Source organism: Salvelinus alpinus, chromosome 5 (genome assembly GCF_045679555.1).
Source record: "Salvelinus alpinus chromosome 5, SLU_Salpinus.1, whole genome shotgun sequence".
NCBI lineage: Eukaryota > Metazoa > Chordata > Actinopteri > Salmoniformes > Salmonidae > Salvelinus > Salvelinus alpinus.
In genome coordinates, this window is record NC_092090.1 from 96,840,468 (window position 1) to 96,858,240 (window position 17,773).

Below are 17,773 nucleotides of genomic sequence, written 5' to 3' on the forward strand. Positions count from 1 at the left end.
GTGTTGTTGTTTTTGTCGAACTGCTTTGCTTTATCTTGGCCAGGTCGCAGTTGTAAATGAGAACTTGTTCTCAACTGGTCTACCTGGTTAAATTAAAATATAAAAGGATTGTTATTAGATGATAATAAGAAGAGATACATGCTTACCACAAACAAGTCTTACGAAATTTGAAACATCTTGCTATTTTTGATGAACGGGAATTCCAAGGAGACTAATTAATTCAGTGTTTTTTTCTTCCTGACACTAATTCTGCTTTTTTGAAAATGGACTACTGGAAGTCGTTGTTCTCCCTGCTAAATTTAGGCCTAGTTGAATGCACTAAAACCTTGCTCACACTGCAGGCCTTAATGCTCAAATCAGTTATGTTTTTCAAATCCGTTTTGGAATTTTCTCACTGTCCAAACAGCAAGTTACAAGTGACCACATCGGATTAGTATGTGTTCAGACAGCATTCATTTGATGGTATGGCTAGTTGTCATAGTAACAATGGGTTTGTATTCAGACAACATTCATTTGATGACATGGCTAGTTGTCATAGTAACGATGGGTTTGTGTTCAGACAACATTAATTTGATGACATGGCTAGTTGTCATAGTAACGATGGGTGTGTTTTCAGACAGCATTCAATTGATGACATGGCTAGTTGTCATAGTAACGATGGGTTTGTATTCAGACAGCATTCATTTGATGACATGGCTAGTTGTCATAGTAACGATGGGTGTGTGTTCAGACAGCATTCATTTGATAACATGGCTAGTTGTCATAGTAATGATGGGTTTGTGTTCAGACAGCATTCATTTGATGACATGGCTAGTTGTCATAGTAACGATGGGTGTGTGTTCAGACAGCAGTCATTTGATGAAATGGCTAGTTGTCACACTAACAATGGGTGTATGTGCGGTGTTGTAGGCTGATTGGTGCTCCTGCTTCCTCTCACTCAGAAGTTATGTATCAAGCTAAGATGACAACAATGCCTGCCAGGGATGTTTCGCCCCATACTTTGAATGTTCAAAATCATAGTGTCAGAACACCTTTAAAGCCTCAAAGGAAAAGTTGATCCAACTTTCAAAACAAGTAATTTTTTGGCCACAGCAGTCAACTAGCTAGCCACAGCAGTCAGCTAGCTAGCCACAACAGTCAACTAGCTAGCCACAACAGTCAACTAGCTAGCCACAGCAGTCAGCTCGCTAGCCACAACAGTCAACTTGCTAGCCACAGCAGTCATCTAGCTAGCCACAACAGTCAACTAGCTAGCCACAGCAGTCATCTAGCTAGCCACAACAGTCAACTAGCTAGCCACAGCAGTCAGCTAGCTAGCCACAGCAGTCAACTAGCTAGCCACAACAGTCAACTAGCTAGCTGTTTACCTTTCTACCACATTCACTCATTTGTTTGTAAACAACTAACAAGCTAGTTAGCTCTCATGTTCTTGTCAAACTGTCAACAGACTAGCTAGGAAGCAACAAGATATGCCAAACAACAGCCTAAAAACCACTTGAGGGCAAATAAATCAGATTTGACCGTTCAGACACAAGTCTCATGGCCAGGAATCAGATTTGTATCTGACTTAAAACCACCGATGAAGGTGGTTTGAAATGTGACTTGAAATGTCCAATTCCATGTGCTTTTTGCTGTTCAGACTGCAGGAAAAATAACAGAATATGCAATTTTTGGGGGATTTGAGTCATTTCAAACTGACAATGGGCACAAGCCTTATATGTAAGTTGCTCTGGATAAGAGCGTCTGATAAATGACCACAATGTAAAATTAGATGTGAACTTCACCGGGCAGTCCACTGCCAATAGAGAGCTATTTCCATCAGTCTGCTAATGGAAAAAACATTGTCTGGCTTCCTAATGCTTGTTGGAATCTTCAGTTCCTTATTCTAGGTTCCTTGGACCCGATCAAGTGAAATTAATCTAAATTAAACACAAGTGATATGAAGCTATCAGCCTTGATAAATGTGTTGCAGAATGATTCTGAAAAAATAAAGATACAACAGGGTAATAATAGTATTAATGTATTCGGCCTGTTAATATATTGTAATAGTTCCTGTGTGTAGCTGGTGTGGAGGAGTCAGGCGCAGGACAGCAGATATGAGTAAAAAACTTTATTTACTCAAAGAATCAATAAATACAATACAACAAACTAGCCCAAAATAATGGACCGTATACATAAAAACAATCACTCACTAACAACCATGGGGGAACAGAGGGTTAAATAATGAACAAGTAATTGGAGGATGGAAACCAGGTGTGTAAAACAAAGACAAAACAAATGGAAAATGAAAAGTGGATCGGCGATGGCTAGAAGGCCGGTGATGTCGACCGCCGAACGCCGCCCGAACAAGGAGAGGGACCGAAAAGAACACAAGTGATATGAAGCTATCAGCCTTGATAAATGTGTGGCAGAATGATTCTGACAGGGAAAAGAACACACGTGATATGAAGCTATCAGCCTTGATAAATGTGTTGCAGAATGATTCTGATAGGGAAAAGATACGACAGGGTAATAATAGTACTGTATTAACTCCCTAGGAGATATTGTTACATATGCAGTGTATAAAGTCAGGTCCACAATTATTGACACTCTTGATAAAGGTCCACAATTATTGACACCCTTGATAAAGGGCCACAATTATTGACACCCTTGATAAAGGTCCACAATTATTGACACCCTTGATAAAGGTCCACAATTATTGACACCCTTGATAAAGGTCCACAATTATTGACACCCTTGATAAAGATGAGAAGAAACATAGGAGCTTTATTTTCATGTCATCTGAACATAGTACAGGTTCCGATCGCGCCCGTTTCCGTTGATCAACCTGCAGGTGTTTACATTTGTTGGATGCCATTAAAAAGGAGCCTCATACCAACTGTAAAATATGGTCGTGGATCTTTGATGTTATGGGACTATTTTGCTTGTTCTTTTTTTGTTGTCCACAAAGTCATAAACTCTGCCTATTTCTACCATTTATCTTCTGAAAAATGAGATTTTTAAACCTAACCTTAACCCTAACCTTAAATGAAGACCAAAAATATCATTTTTTGTTTTGTCCTGGGGCCCTTGTTACGGTCAACGGCAACATCAAATTTGCCAAGTACCAGGCCATTTTAGCCGAAAACCTGGTTGACTTCTCCAGGAGTCTGAAACTTGGCCACAAGTGGATCTTCCAGTAAGACAAGTGATATCAAGGTAGCAGGTCTAAGATCCCTCCCGATGTGTTCTTCATTCTCATAACCTAACATAGCAGGTCTAAGATCCCTCCCGATGTGTTCTTCATTCTCATAACCTAACGTAGCAGGTCTAAGATCCCTCCCGATGTGTTCTTCATTCTCATAACCTAACATAGCAGGTCTAAGATCCCTCCCGATGTGTTCTTCATTCTCATAACCTAACGTAGCAGGTCTAAGATCCCTCCCGATGTGTTCTTCATTCTCATAACCTAACGTAGCAGGTCTAAGATCCCTCCTGATGTGTTCTTCATTCTCATAACCTAACGTAGCAGGTCTAAGATCCCTCCTGATGTGTTCTTCATTCTCATAACCTAACGTAGCAGGTGTAAGACCCCTCCTGATGTGTTCTTCATTCTCATAACCTAACGTAGCAGGTCTAAGATCCCTCCTGATGTGTTCTTCATTCTCATAACCTAACGTAGCAGGTCTAAGATCCCTCCCGATGTGTTCTTCATTCTCATAACCTAACGTAGCAGGTCTAAGATCCCTCCCGATGTGTTCTTCATTCTCATAACCTAACGTAGCAGGTCTAAGATCCCTCCTGATGTGTTCTTCATTCTCATAGCCTAACGTAGCAGGCATAAAAGAAGATCCTATAAAACATTGTAGAAAAAGGCTCAGTGGCCATTATCCTCTCAAGGTGAGGTATTGAAAACAGCAGTGCCAATCATTTTAACCCCCATCTTTTTGGGGGTTAAAATGATTTGTGAAAAAAATATGACTTGTGAAACAAAATCACTTTCACTGAGCAATTGTATTAGTATAAAATAATATAATTTCCCTTTTTTTTGCATACAATATAGCTCAGTGTTTGTATTATTGATTTCATACAGTCTTTTATTGTTAATCTTTATCAAGGCCAATAATTATGGACCTGTCTGTATGTCTACGAGAAATTCAGTTTTTAAACGCTATCCAATCTTAACCACTGAATATCTACTTGTTCTACTCAGCATTTACCATGTTTTGACTAGATTGCTGAAGTATTAATTGATTATATTATCATTAAAATCCTCTTTACAATTGTAACAAGACAGATTCTCAATATGGCATGTTTAATTTAGAATGAATCACTAGGCTAGAAATTAAGGATAAAGTTAAAATAGTGAATATATATAGACATTTTTATAAACTCCAAAAGTCTGATCATCATTTTGCGTGAAGACGAGGGATTCCCCCACACTTCCTTTTTTCAGCAATATAAACCCAGAGACAACATCATTCAGTTTCAGTAGACACCAGCCGACCACAGCCAACACAGACTCAAGATGCCTTTCAAGCCACACTACCTGTTGGTCTCCCTGACTCTCTGCTGGTTCGTGGCTCTTCAAGGTGAGATATTGCATTTTTATCTATATATATCTATGAATCTGTTCAACTTGACTCTTGAACTATCGACAAACCAAACCTATTATAATTTATTTTTTAAACAATTTAATTCCAATTATCACAATCAATCCATTGCAGTTTTAAGAGTCTCAGAGTAGGGTCAGTATTCAATCCGTATGGCAGAAGTTCTGCGTTGCAGCTTGAGTGAAATTTAAAGGTAATGTTCCTTAGCGGAAACTGCATTCACGGTAAACGCTGCATGTCGGCTCAATCAGATATTACCGTTACATTGCTATCACGCAATCACTGTCTTTTTACTGTTGTTTTTAGTTCTTTACTTACCTATTGTTCACTTAATACCTTTTTTGCACTTTTGGTTAGAGCCTGTAATCATTTCACTGTAAGCTCTACTACACCTGTTGTATTCGGCGCACGAGACAAATAAAATTTGATTTGATTTAATCTGTAACACTTCAGCGATGATACAGACTGAATAGAGCCCTAAGAGTGCTGATCTAGAATCAGTTTTGTTTTTGTAACATTCACATGTTTCAAAGTGCAACTTTTAGTGATGATAAAAAGGTTTTAACCCTATCCCTTAAACCTTAACCTGTAACCCCAAATTGGAACAATACTATATTGTTATTGTATGTAATATTGACGGTCTTCATCCCAGCAGCATTCCCCATGAACGGCTGTGCTGCATGTCAGAAGTGTCGCTGCATCCGGACGTCCTCTGCTTTCATCTCTCCTAGGCTGTTCCACAGGATAGAGATCCTACCTCCAGGTGCCCACTGTCGTCAAACAGAGATCATGTGAGTCAACTAACACCACCTAACAACCAGTCAAGAACACTTTCACAGTGAACAAGCAAACCAAGATCTATTTCTGAAATATATATATTTTTAAACATGACTTTAAAAAAAGTTACATTAAGCTAATAAAAACTCTTCTGTATGAATGAGGTTTGTACAGTAGCCCTGATACATTACCTGGTCTGCCTAATACATTTTCACAGCATTCCTAATACATTATTACAGTAGCCCTAAAACATTACCTGGTCTGCCTAATACATTATCACAGCATTCCTAATACATTATCACAGTATGCCTAATACATTATCACAGTATGCCCAATACATTATCACAGTATGCCTAATACATTATCACAATATGCCTAATACATTATCACATCATATTGGCTACATATTGGCTACACTCTTAGAAAAAAGGTGCTATCTAGAACCCAAAAGGGTTCTTCAGCTGTCCCCATAGTAGAACCCTTTTAATAAATCCCTTCCTGCTTCCAGGTAGAACCCTTTTGAGTTCCATGTAGAACCCTCTGTGGAAAGGGTTCTACATGGAACTCAAAAGGGTTCCACCTGGAACTAATAAGAGTTCTACCTGGAACCAAAAAGGGTTCTCCTATGGGGACAGCTGAAGGACCCTTTTGGAACCCTTTTTCTACATGTGTATATGCCTGTCCTGCCAATATTGTTATTCTCAGACAATATTATATTTCAAAACTCGAGCTTTGATTACAAAACAGATCAGTTGGTGTAGCACTTGCTCAACTGAGCATAAATTGAAACAATTGGCTTTTATTTTACTGGACTGATGGTATCTGCATCTGTCATGGTGCTTTCAAGACAACTGGGAACTCGGGGGAAAAACTAGGTCAAAACATGAAGTCAGTGAACTTCAGGTCGGAAAGTTGGAGTCTAGAAAGATGCCCCAGTTTCCGACTTGGATTTTCAAGTCGGATGAGCGTTCAAAACGATTTTTCCTAATCGGGTCTCGTTTTTTTCAGTATCCAGTTGTCTTGAACACACTGAAGTCGGAAGTCTGAGATTTCAGAGTTCCCAGTAGTTTTGAACACCGCATTAGTCTCAGCGGAGGGAGGGAGAGAACAGCAGAGTTGAAAACAGCAGGTCTGGGACAGGTAGCACGTCCGGTGGACAGGTCAGGGTTCGATAGCCACAGGCAGAACAGTTGAACCCTTCCCACAGAGGGTTCTACATGCCAACTCAAAAGGGTTCTACCTGGGACTAATAGTTCTACCTGGAACCAAAAAGGGTTCTCCTATGGGGACAGCTGAAGAACCCTTTTGGAACCCTTTTTTCTACGTGTGTATATGCCTGTCCTGCCAATATTGTTATTCTCAGACAATATTATATTTCAAAACTTGAGCTTTGATTACAAAACAGATCAGTTGGTGTACCACTTGCGAGGCACAGCTGAGCAGAAATTGAAACAATTGGCTTTTATGTTACTGGACTGATGGTATCTGCATCTGTCATGGTGCTTTCAGGAAAACTGGGAACTCTGGGGATAAAACTAGGTCAAATCATGAAGTCAGTGAACTTCAGGTCAGAAAGTTGGAGTTCTAGAAAGATGCCCCAGTTTCCGACTTGGATTTTCAAGTCGGATGACCGTTCAAAACGATTTTTCCTAATCGGGTCTCGTTTTTTTCAGTATCCAGTTCTCTTGAACACACTGAAGTCGGAGATTTTAGAGTTCCCATTAGTTTTGAACACCACATTAGTCTCAGCGGAGGGAGGGAGAGAACAGCAGAGGGTCCGCCTCACACCGTCCTGCTCTCTCCTTCCTTTCCTCCCGGTGAGACTGACCAGAGAGAGGGGACAACGTCTTCCACCTGATGGCTAAAGTCGAGTCACACCGCATCTGCCTCATGCTCAAATTCACGTTGTTCCTATGACCAGAGACAGTTAAATATCCCTCCCTATTAAAATAGACAGGACGAGCTGCTAATAATAATAACAACAGCGCTATCGATACACTTGGCTACTCATTCATTACAGTGTGAGTGGAAGTAGAGAGAAACATGTTTTATGTTTTGTAATAGTGTTGAATAAAAAACAGTGACAGAGCAGAATGAAAACTTAAACATGATCTCACTCATAAAAAAACAGCAGCTCTATTCTTTGATAATTTCTCTCTGGTCATGGTTTTAAAAGTTATGAAATCTTACATAGGCTGGTATCAAACTTTTCTGTGGCAAGAGTCGTGGAAGTCGTAGGCACAGTGATTTGAGCTATCTGATTGGCCAGCGCAGCAGGATCACTAGATTTATCCACAGATCTTCCTGTCCGCCGGTCAGGCGGAGTTTGTCTTTTCTGACAAATTAAATTGTTTAAAATGGGAACACTTTGCCAACCCGGTGCGCAAGGCTTCTGAATAAAGTGCACCTGCCGGTAACAGCGCAACACGATAAAAAAAAAAAAAAGAGTCGCAAGACTTTTATCGTCGGCTTTTCTACAGAAATGTTTGGTGATCGACTAGGAATGCCTTGAAGTTGATCGCGATCGATTGGTTGGTAACCACAGGCCCAGTGGAATCTCCATGCTTTTTTGTTGTTGTTGTCCAGGCTTCATCTGTGTCTTGGTAACCGCCCTAAAACCCATGGTGGCTGTCATTGTCTCCACACATAGATCATGTGAGTCAGTCAGCGAGGTCTTGAACGAAGCGCTAAACTGTGGTTTTCTAATGCATAGGGGGAAGATGCGTGGGGGATAGGTCGTGGTGGAGGGGAAAATAATTAGTCTGTATAGTCGCTTTACTGCATGCTATGTAAACCAATCATCAGTCACTGATGATGAGTTCAATGTTCCTATTCGTAACCAAGGCTAAGACATTGTAATAAATGTGGGCATTTGCAGTGGTAGCCTATAGCAATTCCCCCCGAAACTCAGTATGTGGCAGGGACTCCAGACGATCACAGATTACAAATATGTTTTCCTAGTCAAGGCTATCCTATTCAACTATTGCTGTACATATACTATTATATCCTACCTATTCTACAGATATACTATATATTCTATCCACATACTGTCCACAATGACTATACATTCAATCACACATGTATACATATACATACAGTGCATTCAGAAAGTATTCAGACCCCTTGACTTTTTCCACATTTTATTATGTTTACAGCCTTTTTCTAAAATGGATTAAATAAAAAATTGTCCTCATCAATTTACACACAATACTCCATAATAACAAAGCAAAAACAGGTTTTAGACATTTTAGCAAATGTATTAAAATAAGAAACAGAAACACCTTATTTACATAAGTATTCAGACGCTTTGCTATGAGACTCTAAATTGAGTTTAGATGTATCCTGTTTCCATTGATCATCCTTGAGATGTTTCTACAACTTGATTGTAGTCCCCCTGTGGTAAATTCAATTGATTAGACATGATTTGGAATATCTCACACCTGTCTATATAAAGGTCCTACAGTTGTCAGTGCCTGTCAGAGCAAAAACCAGCCATGAGGTGGAAGGAATGCCAAGAGTGTGTAAAGCTATCATCAAGGCAAAGGGTGGCTACTTTGAACAATCTCAAAAATAACATATATTTTGATTTGTTTAACACTTTTTTGGATTACAACATGATTCCACATGTGTTGTTTCATAGTTTTGATGTCTTCACTATTATTCTACAATGTAGAAAATAGTAAAAATAAAGAAAAACCCTGAAATGAGTAGGTGTCCAAACTTTTGACTGGTACTGTATCTATACATACATTTACATATACAGTACTCAGACTTTGCTCGTCCTAATATTTATAGATTTCTTCATTCCATTATTTTACTCAGATGTGTGTGTATTGTTAGATATTACTGCACTGTTGGAGCTGGGAACACAACCATTTCGCTACAGCCGTAATAACATCTGCTAAATATGTGTACGTTCATATTGACATTTTCTGATAGGTTTTATTCTGCAGTGTATGATATGTAACCATGGTGACGCTGTAATATATATCCCTCCCTTCATTCATCAGCGTTACCAAGAAGGACAAAGCCACCGTCTGTGTGACTCCAGATGCACGATGGATCAACAAAGTCATTGCCAAGTTACAAAGGTAAATACAACACACACACACACACACACACACACACACACACACACACACACACACACTTCTGTTGACTTTAACACAGACCATCTCTTTCTACAGAACCAACAAGAAGAAGAAGAGAAGTGCAGAACTTCCCATCTCAACCACCATTGAGTGAATTGGAACAAGAATGTATCAAGTTGGAGCTAAATGGAAATGTGATACCAATGTGATACCAATGTAATACCAATGTAATACCAATGTAATACCAATGTGATACCAATGTAATACCAATGTAATACCAATGTGATACCAATGTGATACCAATGTGATGCCAATGTAATACCAATGTAATACCAATGTGATACCAATGTAATGCCAATGTGATACCAATGTGATGTCAATGTGATACCAATGTAATAACAATGTGATACCAATGTAATGCAAATGTGATACCACTGTAATACCAATGTAATACCAATGTGATACCAATGTGATACCAATGTGATACCAATGTGATACCAATGTGATACCAATGTGATGCCAATGTAACGCCAATCGATTCTATTCAAATACGATTCCAATACCAAGTTAATTAGTTTATCTTAAATGATCTCAGTATGTATTGGTAGGTTCTTATTTTTCAGAGTAAATAACCAACGGACACTAGAGAAGCTTTAACCAAGTTTAGTTCTTCCCAGAGGTTCTGTACAGCTGTAATTCAGACAACCCAACATTTGTCCCATCCAGATATTTATATCCCACTTAAGACCCTCCTCCTTTTCTTCAATCCTTTCATCTATTGGTCCTACAGGAAGAGAGTAAAAAGGGTGACAGGATACCAAACCTTTATTACACCCTTCAGGTGACCTGTCCACACCTCCTGACCTCAACCCCTCCTTCATCTAATCCACAGATGTCCATCTGTCTCCCCTGTTTCACACTTTGCTCTCCTCTCGTCCCCCAACACATTCCACAGCTATCTGTCTTTCTACAGAGACCCAGTCTCTTTTACTCCTTAATATACTATGTGTCTAATCGATCATGTCTTTAATATCTCAATGTTCAAACTGTCGAATCCAACAGTCCCTCGTCTTGAACAATAGCATCCTAATGTTCAATTCATATAAACTTGGAAATTACTAATACATGTATAAACAATGATAATAAAACATGAATTAAAAAACTAACAAATTATTAGAAAACATGAATTAAACAAATAAACTACTGAACAAACAATGGACAGACAGTCACTGTGAGGTTTACAAATTCAGAGACTTATGGCCTCTGAATTATGATCACACAACAAAATGCCATTCCAGCTGAATCTGCTGTCTCCTTCAATGGCAGATGGAGCAGCTTTTAGTTTCTCCACTTTCCCCTTCTGGTTCATAGGAGAGTGATAGCACAAGACTTGGAAAGCAACAAAAATACATAAAACATAACAGTATTAACAATGTGATAAGCTATGCATAATTATATATGCATGAAAACCAAAGTCTGAGACCATGACAATTCCCACTCTCTCTTCACCTGACTCTATGCCTCCAGGATACTTTCCTGCTGGGTTCCACAGTAATGAGAGCTCTAAAAAGCTTCCTCATGCTTTCACCCAGTCTTCCCCTTTAGGCCCCAGGTTCTGAGAGGTGGTCCCAAGTCATGTCACTTTCACTTTGTTCCCCATTCCTCCATTTCACCTGATAGGCACGTCACCTGATATGCAAGTGCGTATCCCTAATCCACATTACATCCTCTTGAGGTAACTCAGCACTGTATCTGCTTTCACATCAATGCCTTCAACATGTTGTTCACAGTACAATTACCCCTCTATCCTCTATCATATGATGCATTAACCCATAAAGCTGCTAAACCCCAAACCAGCTATGATGTTTATAGTAGTTCCCAGACCCAACCCATCTGTATGTCTTACAGTGGAATCTAGTCTCTCTCTCTCTCCACTTCCTGTGTCATGGTGTCTTCACTCACCCATTATGCAGCTGGACTTCACTTCACGTGAGAACTATGCCCCCCCCCCCCCCCCCCCCACCAAGGAGAGACACTACGATCTTAACCACTGCAGGTACTGTACGGAGTAGTGTGTCTCTCAAACCAACACTGTCCCAACACCTCCTCCCCCTGCTACAGAGACACTACGATCTTAACCACTGCAGGTACTGTACGGAGTAGTGTGTCTCTCAAACCAGCGCTGTCCCAACACCCCCTCCCCCTAATACAGAGACACTACGATCTTAACCACTGCAGGTACTGTACGGAGGAGTGTGTCTCTCAAACCAACGCTGTCCCAACACCCCTTCCCCCTGCTACAGAGACACTACGATCTTAACCACTGCAGGTACTGTACGGAGTAGTGTGACTCTCAAACCAACACTGTCCCAACACCCCCCCCTGGTGTCTCTTGATGAACACTCAATCTCCAGAATTCAGCCTGTGCCCTTGGTTATATCTCTGCTTTCACCTGAGGATTTACACACTGCAACACATGGGTCATTTCCTGACAACATCATTTGTGATATTTGAATAACCGCATCCCCTGTTCTCCCATTGGTCCCCCTAGTTACCAGTAACCAATCCATGTGACATGAGTCTTCATAACTGATATCCCTACAATGCTACTACAGTAACCACTGCTACTTCCAACATGACACATGACTATAGTCTCACAATACCCCTCATTTGTGTAGTAGTCCAGTTCCATGCTATCAATATAGCATCCTACGCTACTAGTACTGCTCCTTCAGTTACTGTCCCTACAGCTCCTTCAGTTACTGTCCCTACAGCTCCTTCAGTTACTATCCCTACAGCTCCTTCAGTTACTGTCCCTACAGCTCCTTCAGTTACTGTCCCTACAGCTCCTTCAGTTACTGACCCTACAGCTCCTTCAGTTACTGTTCCTACTGCTCCTTCAGTTACTGTCCCTACAGCTCCTTCAGTTACTGTCCCTATTGCTCCTTCAGTTACTGTCCCTATTGCTCCTTCAGTTACTGTCCCTACTGCTCCTTCAGTTACTGTCCCTACAGCCTCTGTCGTGAGAATACCTCCTGCATGTAATCTGTCAAATGTTCACCGGCTGTTAGAAATTGGAGAAAAATGAATGAGTTGTTAATAATATCCAACCTAACAAAACTCACAGGTGTCCTGAAGGTTTACCATAGTGTCTGAAATGCCACTGGTATCTCTTCTACTCTCACCATGATCTAGGTGTGTGTAATGTTCAACTAAATACCCATATTGTGTACAGTTAGCTGCTCTCCCTCTTCTATGAGCTATTTCCTGTAGCAATATACAGTCTCTGGGAATGATACTCCTCTATCACTACATCTAACCCATAACACACTATACTCTATCATTACATCTAACCCATAACACACTATACTCTATCATTACATCTAACCCATAACACACTATACTCTATCATTACATCTAACCCATAACACACTATACTCTATCATTACATCTAACCCATAACACACTATACTCTATCATTACATCTAACCCATAACACACTATACTCTATCATTACATCTACCCCATAACACACTATACTCTATCATTACATCTAACCCATAACACACTATACTCTATCATTACATCTAACCCATAACACACTATACTCTATCATTACATCTAACCCATAACACAATATACTCTATCATTACATCTAACCCATAACACACTATACTCCTCTATCAATACATCTAACCCATAACACACTGTACTCTATCATTACATCTAACCCATAACACACTATACTCCTCTATCATTACATCTAACCCATAACACACTATACTCCTCTATCAATACATCTAACCCATAACACACTGTACTCTATCATTACATCTAACCCATAACACACTATACTATATCATTACATCTAACCCATAACACACTATACTCTATCATTACATCTAACCCATAACACACTATACTCTATCATTACATCTAACCCATAACACACTGTACTCCTAATGCATTTTCTACAGTTATAAACATACTAACACATTCTCAAATCAGTTAGTCAATATACATCATTCCCTCCTCTGGAACAATGAACACCCTCATGTTCCACGAAACCTGAAAACATATTGACTTGAAAAGAAAAGAGAAACAAAGTACATGTTTAATAACTTAGCACCACTCATTGATGTGATGTAACATAAAAACTCTGAATACAGGGTCAAATAAAAAAACTTTCATGGTTGTCCGAAGCTGTCATCCAGTGATTCCTCCAAACAAACCACCTCCCCTCACGATGACACTTAGAGATAAGTGTCTGGAGACTCTCTGGGCCCCACCCCTCATCGTGCTTCAGCAGTTCTCTCTCGCTGTATCCCAATCACAACTAAAACATTTGATAAATTATCTTAGCTCTGAGACTAAGGATCATATTCCAGCTTATCAACTTCACACATCATCCCTGTTAGAACATACATTTATTAACAACTTTTTCTTCTCTCTTCTTCGTCTTCTTCTCATTTCTTCTCATGTCCCTGTTTCCCTGTCATGTTTTCCTGTTCAAAGGTAGGATTCATTCTGGTAGGTTAGGTAATACCTGGCAAAAGTCAACATTAACCGATACAACTACCTAGTAACGTTAACACGTAACACTCCCCTGTCTATTATTAGTCTATCTAGCTAGCTATGTTATCGTGTGTTATTTTACAGTTTGTCCGTTCCAGTAAACTAGGCCTGTCTAGTATTAGTCTATCTAGCTAGCTATGTTATCATGTGTTATTTTACAGTTTGTCCGTTCCAGTAAACTAGGCCTTTCTATTGCTATTATGTTGTGTTATGATGCTGACTTTTTCTTCAAATATCGCTTGAACATGAAGCGTTGTTGGACTGGACTGAACAAACTAAGGTTAGCTAGCTAACGATAGCAGCAGCTACCGTGGGGTGTGTGAGTCTGGGCGCCGTCGATTAGGCTGAGTGTCATTATTGTAACTTTTATAACGTTTGCACATGTCAGATTTCAGTCGTTCAGGAAACGGAATAATGCTGGAATCCAAAGGCGTCAACCCGGGAGAAGCAGGCTGATAACTATGAGGGTTTGTCTGATCGCTGAGCCTAACATCCAGCAGCTGAACAGGAGAGGTACATTTTCCCTTTATCCCTGCAGTACATGAGGACACAGTGCGGTCCACAGTGCTTGCTTTGTAAGTAAGCTAGGTGTGAATCTATCTTGTGATTTAACATAGACTTATTGAAGGTTATTTTACTGATTTAAAGATCATGGACCGTTTCCCTGTTTTAGATTAGGATGTTTTTCATTAGATTGAAATAATGTTTCCATATCTCAGTATCTTTAGAGTCGCCTGTGAGGCAGATCAAGTTGCACTATTGTCAGGAGGAGATCAGCTTCTTGAAGGTTTTGGGGCAAACATTCCCCCAAATGAATCCAAATGTAGAGGCCTTTAAGACAGACAGGAGGAGGAGGCTCGTTCTCCTACAGCTGGACAGCATGTGTCCAGCAGCAATCAAATCAGCTGGACTATGGAGGTCTGCCCTGTACTTAAGATTGAAGGTATTTGATAGTTTATGTGTTAGGAATGGGGAGGTAGATTGAGATGGATTATGTCATGTGATGAATGTCAGAGGTAATGATTTAATTCTAAAAGAAACTGGAATGAATTAATTTGAAAATTAACTGAATTTCCCTCTGTATACAAACATTATAAAGTAATTGATCAACTGGTGATTTCTTGTATTTTAATGTTAAAGGAAACTGTAAGGGAGGACAGAACCTCGGAGACAGAGACTCCACCTCTGGAGACAGAGACTCCACCCATGGAGACAGAGACTCCACCTCTGGAGACAGAGACTCCACCTCTGGAGACAGAGACTCCACCTCTGGAGACAGAGACTCCACCTCTGGAGACAGAGACTCCACCTATGGAGACAGAGACTCCACCCATGGAGACAGAGACTCCACCTCTGGAGACAGAGACTCCACCTCTGGAGACAGAGACTCCACCTCTGGAGACAGAGACTCCACCTCTGGAGACAGAGACTCTACCTATGGAGACAGAGACTCCACCTAAGGAGACAGAGACTCCACCTAAGGAGACAGAGACTCCACCTATGGAGACAGAGACTCCACCTATGGAGACAGAGACTCCACCTCTGGAGACAGAGACTCCACCCCTGGAGACAGAGACTCCACCCCTGGAGACAGAGACTCCACCCCTGGAGACAGAGACTCCACCCCTGGAGACAGAGACTCCACCTCTGGAGACAGAGACTCCACGTATGGAGACAGAGACTCCACCTATGGACACAGAGACTCCACCTATGGAGACAGAGACTCCACCTATGGAGACAGGCCTCCCTGTTGACTCACCACAAACTTCAATGACACTAGAGGTTTGGAACAATAAATGACCTTTTCCACTTTTATCATTACATTTACATTTACATTTAAGTCATTTAGCAGACGCTCTTATCCAGAGCGACTTACAAATTTATCATCAAATGATAAAGTATATTATTAGTTCTAGGATTCTCATTGTAACTTAACAATCAGAATGGCTTTATTTATTACTGTACCTGTATTGATTTCAGTCTCTAGTGGAAATGCAGGAGATACGACGTCTCCAAGATGAGGCTACCATCTCTCTCTGGCTGCAGACCAGGAGAAGGTATGTATATAATATAGCTGAGTAAATCTGTTCAGATCACATCAACGGCATTCCAACAGGAAACACTTACTTTTTCAGACACAAAACAGATGAATTCAATACTTATTATTTGCCACAGGAGATTAAACGTTGTCGTTTTGAGGAGTAGGAGAGCAGGCGGAGGAAGGTAAGGGATTTCACCAAGTTGATATCATCTGTATATTATGTAAGAGATAAACGCAGACGTTCTGTACATTACCTTGGAGATAATGGACGACGCAGCGGGACAAGGTGGAGCCGAGTCCCTTTGTGGAGTTCATTTTACCAAGGTAATGTACAGAAAGGAGGCGTTTATCCTGCTAATACTACAGTTACCAAAGACAATAATACTAAAGCACACATTTATCTGCAGAAATCCTGCTGCTGCTTGCTGCTACTGCTACTATGGACTGGCTTCTTGCTCCCAGAACCACCCCAGACTCCACCTGTTAGGTTCTGGGTTCCTGACGGGGGCTTTGGTATAGCTTCCCACACTCACTGCTGTAGGCTATTTTATATTGACGCTTTTGTTCATCAATTTCTTCAACAGATGATCAGGTCTATCTTATCAGCAATTAAAATCTCAGAAGTGGGTTTGACTGAAACTTGACCTTTCATCACCAGTATCGGGTCATAACAAGGTGAACGAGTCCAAGCATCTTCTGACAGGTGTCTGTTTTCATCAGGCCTGCTGCAGCCTTGTGTTCTCAGACAACCAGTCGTATTGTCAGAACCTCAGATAGCCAGGTGGGGTCCAGACAGGAGGAGTATGAACGTAGGCTGGTTTCTACCTTCTGATAGTGTCTGAAGTGCACAACACTCAGAACAGGTGTTAATACACACACAGAGGTCTCCTAGAAGAGGAGACCTTACAGTTTATCATAACACCATTTATTAACCCTTTAAAAGGTATGAGACCTTGGTCCCCTTCACTTTGTTTGGGCAGTGAGCCTCCCTGAATGAGCAGAGCCTATATCACCAAGGCATTATTCATTACTAAATAAATGGTTAAATGTATTTCTACATGCTGTTTTCTTTCTGAACTGGTTTTAATGCCCATTCTAGAAATCAACAATGCTGTGGTATAAATATATTTATAACTCAACACTGACAGTAATGCATATTGTAGTCAATAGAGGAGAGAAGACAGAGGGGGGTCTCTCATCCAGAGCAGCCTGATGGAGGGCCCTTTAAGATCAAATACCAGGATGGAGCGGATTAGGAGATTCCTGCTCTCTGAATCCATTCAGGTAAATCATTACTTTACTTGTTGATAAACTCACTACTATTAATGTACATTTCAGGATGAATTACAATTGTTAATGTTGGTCTTTTGTTATATAGATGTTGTTTGAGTTTGTGGGGGAGGATGATGCCTGGAGTGAGGTTTTTACCCTCCAGGCAGCAGCGGGCTTCACAACCCTGAAGAGCACCATTAATGGGTCATTGGAGGACCATGACATTAGGGAGTCCACAACACTGTATGTATTGTGGTTGTCTGTGGAGGATGTACAGGTCACTAGCATGACAATACTTAATAATAATATATTTGATGTTTGTATCAGACTACATTTGAACTACTTGATAGTTATAACCTTTGTGTGTGGTTGTTTCTGTCCATTTACAGGCAATCCTATTGCCTCATCTCTCACCTGCCCCCTCT

The 17,773-nt window shown here is 40.5% G+C and overlaps 1 protein-coding gene across 2 annotated transcripts; it reads left to right on the plus strand.

The window, feature by feature from the left end:
* Positions 1-4,452: 4,452 nt before the first annotated feature.
* On the plus strand, positions 4,453-10,645 carry LOC139577304 (C-X-C motif chemokine 13-like). 2 transcript variants are annotated; one of them, XM_071404313.1, is made up of 4 exons: positions 4,453-4,571; positions 5,248-5,383; positions 9,380-9,460; positions 9,557-10,643. In XM_071404313.1, exons 1-4 carry the CDS (start codon positions 4,508-4,510, stop codon positions 9,612-9,614), a joined length of 339 nt encoding a protein of 112 aa, XP_071260414.1. In that variant the 5' UTR covers positions 4,453-4,507; the 3' UTR covers positions 9,615-10,643. The 2 variants fall into 2 exon arrangements, with proteins under 2 accessions (XP_071260414.1, XP_071260413.1); XM_071404312.1 differs by having other exon boundaries at positions 4,459-4,571; positions 5,245-5,383; positions 9,557-10,645.
* Positions 10,646-17,773: the final 7,128 nt, after the last annotated feature.

Coding starts and splice junctions, on each gene's coding strand:
- LOC139577304 (XM_071404312.1), top strand. CDS start 4,508: ATGCCTTTCAAGCCACACTACCTGTTGGTCTCCCTGACTCTCTGCTGG. Junction 4,572..5,244: donor CTGGTTCGTGGCTCTTCAAG/GTGAGATATTGC, acceptor TCTTCATCCCAG/CAGCATTCCCCATGAACGGC. Junction 5,384..9,379: donor TGTCGTCAAACAGAGATCAT/GTGAGTCAACTA, acceptor TTCATTCATCAG/CGTTACCAAGAAGGACAAAG.